The sequence below is a fragment of the Mus pahari genome, chromosome 13 (assembly GCF_900095145.1).
Source record: "Mus pahari chromosome 13, PAHARI_EIJ_v1.1, whole genome shotgun sequence".
Taxonomy (NCBI): domain Eukaryota; kingdom Metazoa; phylum Chordata; class Mammalia; order Rodentia; family Muridae; genus Mus; species Mus pahari.
The window spans coordinates 91,169,601-91,179,669 of NC_034602.1; the positions used below are offsets into that span (position 1 = coordinate 91,169,601).

The 10,069-nt window shown below is 41.8% G+C and overlaps 1 protein-coding gene across 4 annotated transcripts in view; it reads left to right on the top strand.

The window, feature by feature from the left end:
- The window catches only part of Arhgap24 (Rho GTPase activating protein 24), a 397,141-nt gene extending 387,803 nt beyond the window's left edge, over positions 1–9,338 (top strand). For 3 of the 4 annotated variants that reach the window (XM_021210457.1, XM_021210462.1, XM_021210461.2), the window contains 2 exons: positions 3,101–4,178; positions 8,597–9,338. In XM_021210457.1, coding sequence (XP_021066116.1) covers positions 3,101–4,178; positions 8,597–8,840 — 1,322 coding nt within the window. In that variant the 3' untranslated portion in view covers positions 8,841–9,338. The remainder of the gene's footprint in view (positions 1–3,100; positions 4,179–8,596) is intronic. The other variant, XM_021210458.1, reaches the window with a different exon arrangement.
- The last annotated feature ends 731 nt before the right edge of the window (positions 9,339–10,069 follow it).

A 10,069-nucleotide genomic window follows, 5' to 3' on the forward strand; every position in this document is an offset into this window, starting at 1 on the left:
TGGGCGGTCCTGCGGCGGCGGTCCTGCGATGGTGGGCGGTCCGGCGACGGTGGGCGATCCGGCGACGGTGGGCGGTGACAGTGGGCGGTTCGAGGACGCTGTCCAGATCCAGGGTTTCAGGGAGAAACTCCCAACCTGTCTGCAAGAGGCGGAACACAAGGCTTAGAGGGAGGAGCCAACAGTATATAATGGTAGCTGTAAACCTTTGAGTCTGTTACACAGTGTCAAGCTTGTGCCTGCAGTACTGACAGAGTTGAAGACCATTTAGAATATTTCTGTTTTCTTTTATTCATTGTTTGCATATGTTTATCTCTTTATGTATGTACACACACACACACACACACACACACCCCACACACATTCACACAGGTGCCTGTAGATGCTAGAAGAGGTTGTCAAATAGCCTAGAGCTGGAGTTAGGGGCAGTTGTTAGTATCGTGTGTTGGCACCACACATAGGTGCTTGCAACTCATCTTTTAACTACTGAGCCATTTCCCCAGCCCAGACCATTGTAAGTCCTTTGAACTTTTCATATTAGACTCACCGCATTGAAAACGTGATTCAGACTTCAGAGATTAATGAGAAACAGGAGCTGTATATACTCTATAAAACATTTCCATTCTGTTTTTTCTTTCCTTCTGCAACTCTGTCAAGTGATGTTGATTCGATAAAATTTGTCTTTAGTTACCTTGCTACAGTCGGCCTAAATAGAGTCATCACTTCCATTTTAAGTTCTAGCGTGAAAGTATCTTAGAACACTCATAGAATTTGGAACCAGAAGACTGAGTATTAAACTTCACCTTGGCCGTTATCCATCTGTGGCCTTAAGGAAAGACTTTAACGTTTCCCGACCTCAGTTTCCTCTTCTGAAAAGTGTTGCATCCCATGTCATGGGCTTTCCAGAGACTTTATCTGGGACACACTTGAAAGACCCCCACCTGCTACAGTGTCCCTCAGACACAGGGGATCATCCAGGGGTCCTGTGAAAATGCAAATTCGGATTCAGATTGTGCCCAGGCATGCCCTGAAGTTGTGAAGCTTCCTCTAGCTGTTCCTGTTTCTAGACTGTTCTGAAGCTGTCCTGTGGAAACTACGTATTAACACAACCTCTTACATCCTACACCATGACTCTGGTATTGGAACCTGCTTTTTGAACAAGATATGCATATGATGTATATGCACATAAAGCACCAGTACCATTGTTCTAGCAGTTACTGGAAATGAAAAATTATAAAATTTGAACCATCATAGAACTAGTATGAATGACATGGGTGAATGTAACATTTTTCTTATTTAGATCGAATTTTGGTATTTAAGAGACGTATTGGCTTGTTGCACACTGGGCTGCTGTTCCCACTCAGCCTGGTAAGCTGACTTCGAGTGTTTCTAGTAACTAGAGTGTTTGGACATCTCCAGAGTCAGCTCTTTTTTTCCCAGTGAATCAGCGAACTTTATTCTCTGAACATCTCTTTTTTGTTGTTGCTGAGAAGTGAGCACGCTTACTAGCATGTAGGAAACTTGGAGATGATTCTCATCCCTGTTGCTTCTGTCAGGTTGTTCAGTGCCCTTTCATGACCATTCTGTAAAATGCCTACTTTCAGTTACATATAGCTTTTGAAGCCTGTGCATTGTGTGCACGGTTGTTAGCAAGTAAGTAGAGATTTGCTAAAGTCCCTGGAGCGGGTAAGATTCCTTATGTCTCTCAAGAGGTTGTGCGCACCTGCTGAGCCAAGTCTACACTTAGCTAGGCAGCAGTTCACAAGTTCACTTGGTTTCTGCTTGGGTTCCCAGGTCAGTCAGATGTAAAAGCCTGCAGGCTTCTAACTTCTGTCCAGAGCATGATCATACCCATACATGTGACCAATGCCGACTAATCACCGCACCTGCCATTTCATTCCCAGGGTTGTCCTTTAATATTGGGGTTGGCATGGTGTTTGTCTGTTTCGACTGGCATCTGTTTCTTCAGATAGAGATGATGTGCTTGGTGTGCGTTATCCTGGTGTGATTGAAAGGCAGCTTTTTATCTAAAGCGAGTTCTGAATCAGATCACATAAGTTGCTGTGAATGAAGTCTTCAGGGGGAAAATGAGAGAGGTCAAGTCATGGCAGTTCTCTGGGATGGGGACAGGGTCTTTGGGGGTTTTCCAATACTGTTCAGCCTGTTGCAGTGACACACACAGTTGGTTGTCATAGAGAATGTGGATTGTTAGTTTTCAAACTTCATTGATGGAATACCGAGCAATTATGACAATGCGGAGATGCTGCTTCTATCAAGACTTAAATCCTTAAGTTTATTTCCAGAAATCTGAACAGGTTGATTCTAAGAAATACTGCTAGTGCTTTTATAAAAATGAGGATTTAGAGAAAAAAAAGAAAACAAAAAAAAGAAAAAAGAAAAAAGAAATGAGGATTTTTAGATGTCTTTAATGTAATATTCTAGCCAATGCTCCTTAGCCCTAAATCTTTTGTAATGACAAAATTCACATTGAACTTCATTGTTTTGTAATATTGAAAAGCTGGAACAGGTACACATCATAGACTATATGAGGCTCTATTTACATACACACTGCTAAAGCCATAGAGAGAACTTGAAGCAGTCGTCAGATGGGAGATCAACATGGCCTCTCCTTAAACATTTCTAGTACTGAAAATACTAAACTTCCAATAAATATTGTATACTGATTAAAGCCCAGGATCTGAAATATAGAATTCTGAATTCAAGGATATGGTCTGGCCCATGTATATGACATGTATACATGTATGTGTATGGATGTCTATATTTATGTATATACATGCATATATATGTAATATGTATGATATATATATGGATTATATATGTGTGTGTATATTTATGTATGTATACATATATGTATATTGCTTGTTTCATACTCTAGTGAAGCTACAAAATAAAGTTCATGGCATAGACTAGATACTCCAGAAACTGTAGCTTCTATCACTAATAGAATCATTATGACCATAGGTTTCTATTAGTAATATTCATAGTAAATTTCTTCTAAACATCTTTCTTCAAAAGTTCAATTCAAACTGGGAAGTAAATCAAACCTATTTCACTCATGTGCTTTTTTTCTATGTGCTTGCAGGCACTGTGGTGGTCCAGCAGTTAATGTCAGTGATGATTAGTAAGCATGATCGTCTCTTCCCCAAAGACACAGAACCACAAAGCAAGCCCCAAGATGGACCGAACACCAATAACAACGATGGTCATAAGAAAGCCGCCATGGGTCAGCTTCAGAACAAAGAAAACAATAATACCAAGGAGAGCCCCGTCAGACGGTGCTCTTGGGACAAGCCTGAATCCCCCCAGAGAAGCAGCGTGGACAATGGATCCCCCACAGCCCTATCAGGCAGCAAAACCAACAGCCCAAGGAACAGTATCCACAAGCTGGATATTTCCAGGAGCCCACCTCTCATGGTCAAAAAGAACCCAGCCTTCAACAAGGGCAGTGGGATTGTCACCAACGGCTCATTCAGCAGCAGTAATGCAGAAGGTGTCGAGAAGCTCCAAACCACTCCTAATGGGAGCTTACAAGCCAGAAGGACCTCTTCCCTGAAGAGTTCTGGTACCAAAATGGGCACTCACAGTGTACAGAATGGCACCGTCCGCATGGGTATTCTGAACACTGATACACTAGGGAATTCCTTGAACGGCCGGAGCATGAGTTGGCTGCCCAATGGTTATGTGACCCTGAGAGATAACAAACAGAAGGAGCCAGCAGGCGAGTCAGGCCAGCACAACAGACTCTCCACCTACGACAACGTCCACCAGCAGTTCTCCTCGATGAGCCTAGACGACAAGCGCAGCGTGGACAGTGCCACGTGGTCCACCTCCTCCTGCGAAATCTCCCTCCCCGAGAACTCCAATTCCTGCCGCTCCTCGACTACCACGTGCCCGGAGCAAGACTTCTACGGTGGGAACTTTGAGGACCCTGTTTTAGATGGTCCACCTCAGGATGACCTTTCCCATCCCGGGGACTATGAGAACAAAAGTGACCGCAGGAGCATGGGGGGCCGAAGCAGCCGGGCCACGAGCAGCAGCGATAACAGTGAGACGTTCGTGGGCAACACCAGCAGCAACCACAGTGCACTTCACAGTTTAGTTTCCAGCCTGAAGCAGGAAATGACCAAACAGAAGATCGAGTATGAGTCCAGGATAAAAAGGTGAGAAAACATGGAAGTCATTATCACCCAAGGGTGATATCGGTGACATTGGTACTGAGTCTTTTTTGTTGTTGTTGTTTTGTTTTGTTTTGTTTTTTTTTCAAGACAGGGTTTCTCTGTATACCCCTGGCTGTCCTGGAACTCACTTTGTAGACCAGGCTGGCCTCGAACTCAGAAATCCGCCTGCCTCTGCCTCCCGAGGTACTGAGTCTTATGGGACCAAATATGCCACACGCGGGAGGTCTGAGCGTAACTCCTCCCTTTACCGTTTTCCAGCTCTGGAAAGTTGAGGAACTTAGGCTAATTACCTGGAATTTGGAATTCTTAATGGGAAAAATTTAAAGATATTCCCTCAAAAGCACTCAAGAGGTCTCTGCGCCTTGTTTCTGATATAGTGTCAGGCCCCCCTCAGTGATTATTGAATATCTATTTCTGTATTTGAGAGACCCCGAGGACAGGACAGCAACCTGCTGGTTTTAGCTTCTAAGATAAGACTGTAGAATTAGAGTAAAACAAAAAAGTTGGGTTACACGTTAGGATGAAAGTTTAAAAGTACACAGATGTTTTATTTTCGATTTTCAATCATTTATTCCCGAGAGTATTTCTTTTTTATAAATCGTATTTTGATCATACTCAACCCCATATTTCAGTTCCTCCCCTATATTCACTTTCTATTCCCTCCCCTCTTATACCTTCCAAATTAAATTGTCTTCTTTTTTCTAACTATAGAGTTCAGTTTGTGATACCAAATTGCCCTGGAATATGGTAACACCATTAAAGAAAACATATTGTCCCTCTTTCAGTAATAGTTCTTCAGCGAGGAATGCTACTTTATACCTATCTTCTGTCTTCTGTCTTCTATGCTCTGATTATGTCTAGCTCGAAGTCTTTTTCATGTCATCACAATCCCTGTAAATTCACATGAGCAACTCTTGTCGTGTGGGAGAAACACTTCCTTGAGGTCATCTACCACCTATGAGTCTCATACAAACTTTGTCCCTCCCCCTGCTGCTGAATGATACCTGAGCATGGGGGCAAATGTGAAAATTTAAGTCACATTTAGATTTAATGGTCAGGAGAGTATGTTTTATCTAACAGCCAACTCAGACTGGGAGGAATCTGAATGGCTTGCTAGCGTCCTCGATGATTTGGCTCTCGGCAACTGCCTTGATGACTCCAAACCCCCACAGTTAGTTATGAAATTATATGATGTGACATATATGTAAATATCTCTAATACAGAGATGATAGATAATAGATAAGTGGTTGATATATACAGTTGACTTTAATATACTGTAATGCATTTCCCATTACTGATTAATTACAAGACAAAAGATTGCATGCTTTCATAAGCTATGGATAATTAAGTATAAATTAAAATACCACTTAGGAGACTGGAAAATTACTTCCCCTGCCAAAATCTTTTTGTGAGCTTCACTAAAAGAAAATGAGCTTTTGAGTTTTTCTCTATGGTGCTCTAATAATGGTGGCATTAATAAAAGGCTGTCATTCCATAGCAGGGATTCTGGGATAGATCTGTGATCTGAGAGCTACAGTGCATTTCAGACAGCATAATAAACAGCAGAACTTTCAAAGAGATTGTCGTTTCTGTTCCCTGTGCCTCTGATCTCCCTTTCCCACTGGGAATCCAGGGGAGAGGCTGGGGGAGGCTATTGCACACCCAAGTTGTGGGATGTGCAACCACAACCAGTGTTCTCGTGACTTTCCAGCCATTGTAGCACAGAATTACACAGTTCTCTTCAAATTCCTTCTTAACTCCACCCCATCAGTACTGCAGATGGAGAGACAGACAGACAGCAGGTGTGTGCTGGGATATTTCACTTCAACTCTCGGCCAATGAGATGCTTGTTTTAAGCTTCGAACATAGGAGTTTACTGTTCTTTCCTGTCCCTCCCATTGGTTTCCAACTTTACATTCTTAGAAAGCTCTGATCATGCTCAGGCAAAGTTCATTTGTATGATGTCAGGTATTCAGGCTGAAGATCCAATTCTCTTTCAAGACTGGTATAGTGTATATACTGTAACATGTAACTGGGAATAACTGTAACATAGCTGTGGATAACTGTAACATAGCTGTGCATAACTGTAACATAGTTGTGGATAACTGTAACATAGCTGTGGATAACTGTAATATAGCTGTGCATAACTGTAACATAGCTGTGGATAACTGTAACATAGCTGTGGATAACTGTAACATAGCTGTGCATAACTGTAACATAGCTGTGGATAACTGTAACATAGCTGTGGATAACTGTAACATAGCTGTGGATAACTAACATATAGTTGTTACTCAGACCATGAGCATCTGAAGTTCTCCCGTTTTTTCTCCTACACAGGTAGAAATTTTGCTTAAGTGTCAGAGTATTGTTCTGAGCTTGTCCATGTATTCTAACGAGTCTGCTGTGTTTCATATTGACTAACTTAAGGCGCCTCAGCTGACTGAATAGATGTTCAGGGTCATTTATGTCCTTGATAAGTCAATCCTTTGATCATAAAATAACTGCCATTTTTATATTAAGGGTCCTCCTCCAAAGTCCACCTTCCTGTGACTAATGTCATGAAAGATTCTTTCTTTAAAGTGTACCATTTCTTAACTTTGAAAATATGTTTGATTATTGATCTAAGGCCATATCTCTTTAAAGTATGTCATATTCCATCCATCACCTCTGGTCTATGTCACCCCATGTTTTCAGTTTTCTCTCTCCATACCTTTACTGAGGTGTATTTGAAATTCTCAATCTACTCCCCCCAGCTTGTCTTAACTTCTGCCTCCTGCATAATTCCCTAATTTTAGCCCCACGTGATCCTGACACTCAGGCCAGCTTCCTGTACTCCTCTTTTCTAAGGATTCAAGTCTGCCAACTGTAGGCATTCACGACTAGATTTTGTTTTTATTCCCTCCCTTAGAAAGAGAATGTGTGCTTCAAGGTCTTAGGTGAACCCACTAGCACTTTTTGGCTTCTCTCTCACTAGAGTCTCCATTTGTTGCCAGCTAAAGGAAAGAATGGCCCAGCCTCTCAGATTTTAGTGTAGGATAACACTATTGTGGACTTCCAGTTACTATCCTATGCTGCATTTATTCCTGGATCCCAATATCTAAACATACTCTTATTTTAATTTTAACCTTGGCAAAATATAAATAAAGTGTTTATAAATTATCTATCATTTCTGTGGGTCTGGTTTCAAGGCATTTTATTTGCTGCCTAGTCCTTTAGTTTCCTGGAATTTTACACAAATGTCTCTGACTCACATGGCATGTTAATACAGTCTCTGCATGGGTTATCTCCCTTGGCATTTAACTAAAAATTTGAGCATGTGCTGGAAGTAGCCTTCTTAGCTTTTGCACAGTTGAAAGGATTTTACTCTGTTCTGTTTTAGTTTTAGATTCAATTTACGTATAAAGGGAAAGTTGCTTCACAGTCATTTACACTTTTTTGTCATCTAATACAATGTACAGATTACACATAAGGCTTGACTTTTTCAAACCAGGAAAGTAATAAATTTCTATTTTTAATTACTATTAAGGCTACCTAGATTTTAAGTTGCACTGGCTTGGTAAACTTGAATGAGCCCTGTGGTATTTTAGCTCAGACAAGAATTGTGCAGGTCAACTGTTAGCAAATAGAAGCCACCAAGGACAAAGTTTCAATACTCCTCTTTTAAAATAATAAATATACAAGCACACAGGGAAAGTAGAGTCTTACGGAAAGCACAATTATAAGGATACAAAGTTTCTGTACCCTGTAACAGACAAACAATTTGGAAGAACAATGAAGATCAGTACTAGAAATCCCGTGGGCGGCTACTGGGAATAGAAAGCGGAAGCAGGATGCTTATTCAGCTAAGGCCATTGCTACCTTCCTACCAATGCTGGTTACCAGGTACTGGTAACTATTGGTGTTTTCATAGAGTAAGACTCCATCATTGGGAAAAGTCTATCCTTAGCAGCGGGTGTAGTCTGGTAATGACTATTGCTGAAGCATTTTCCTTAGACATGAAGTCATGTGATTGTCCTCCTCCATCACACTCTCCCCATCTTCTCAATAAAGCTATGCCACAGGGCACTAGAGACCACCTCTGCCTCTACCCCTTCTGTGCTGCATGGCTTGAGTTTCCAGCTTGTCTATTCTAACCACACTCATTTGCTCTGAAGTGACAGTCAAGTGCTTCCCAGAAATGTTGTGACTATTGTGACTTGTGACCATGGTGGTATACCACAGTAGCAAACAGTAACCCAATATCACCAAGTTCACCATATTAGGCATGGCTTTGATGATTCGGCAGGGCTCCTCCTGACGTCCTAAGCACAGTAGACAGTTTATAAAATAGATGTCATTCTCTCTCACATTTAGAAAAGTAAAATTCATGTGTCTCTCATTCCTCTTCCCATCCTCTGCAGCTTAGAACAGCGGAATTTGACTTTGGAAACGGAAATGCTGAGCCTCCATGACGAACTGGATCAAGAGAGGAAAAAGTTCACCATGATAGAAATCAAGATGAGAAATGCTGAGCGCGCGAAGGAGGATGCCGAGAAAAGGAACGACATGCTCCAGAAGGAGATGGAACAGTTCTTCTCCACATTTGGAGACCTGACAGTGGAACCCAGAAGAAGCGAGAGAGGAAACACAATCTGGATCCAGTGAGCCTTTCTCTCTGTCCTGGACCACTCTGGGGAGGACTCTGGGGACTCTGGGGCAAACAGTGTTGGGGGACAGTGTGGGATCAGGTGGCTGGTCTGTGTAGAGCTTTATCTGGTGCAGGAACCTCATTTACAGACATCACTATCCATATCTGCAGTGTGTACCAAAGTTATATCATGCTCCATAATGCTACTGTCAAGTGTTACAACTGGATATGTGTATAGAGAGTAGTTTCTAAGATGTCAATAAGAGTAAGAAGCATATATCTCAATGATTATTTTATTGCAAGTCCTGTATTTAAATGTCAAATCAATACATTGTTGCAATTTAGCTTGCATTCAAGCTTCACCCCGTGCACTTAACATAAGCTATTTTTGGCATCGTGTTATCATCTGCTTATTTTATAGATCAATATTTTTATTTCCCCTTTTGTCAAGGAAATGGAGATAAGAAGAAATATAAATATATAAATATATATGAGTTATTAAAGTCAAAAGAATACTTTGTGGCTGTGCTGTTTGTGCCAATAGACCTTGCCTTGACCAAAAAAAGAGAAATGTAAAACAAAAAAGAAATCATTTTATAAAATACAGTAGAATCACCAGGTAGCTCTCAATGGTTTTTTTTACATTCTTCAGTTTGGGCTGGGGAGGTGGTTTAGGGAGTATGAGCTGTTGCCATGTAAGCATGAAGACCTACATTCTGATACACAGCACGGCACCCACATAAAGATCAGATGGAGCCTCATACAACCATACCTGCAGAACTGGGGGTGGAGGAAGCTACAGCTTGGTGGACATCAACCTAGCTGTGTGAGTCTTTTTTCTTTCTGCAGAGACATGACAGGCAAGTCCACACAGGGAGGGAACTGATGCCAACCAAAAGCAATCACTCTAGCAAAATACAGCTTGGTGAACCAGGAAACTTAGTCAGGTTGCCTAGGGGTTATATATGAGGGGTTCCCTATGAGAGAGAGCATGAATGACTCAAATGCTGTATCACTGAGGAGCCCCCCCCCCCCAGCTGGAATGACAGCTCACAAACCATCCTGCTGGAACTCCCTGCACAGCATGCAAACATCTCAACAGCTTCCTGGGTCTCTTTCCTCAGCAGTCCTCACTCTTACATGATCTTGGGCATGTAGAGGCCTCATGACTGAGTTCCAGGGACTTCCTGAAACTTATAAATTATTTCCTTCTTGAGTCTCTGTTGGACTCACTCCAAGGCAGAAA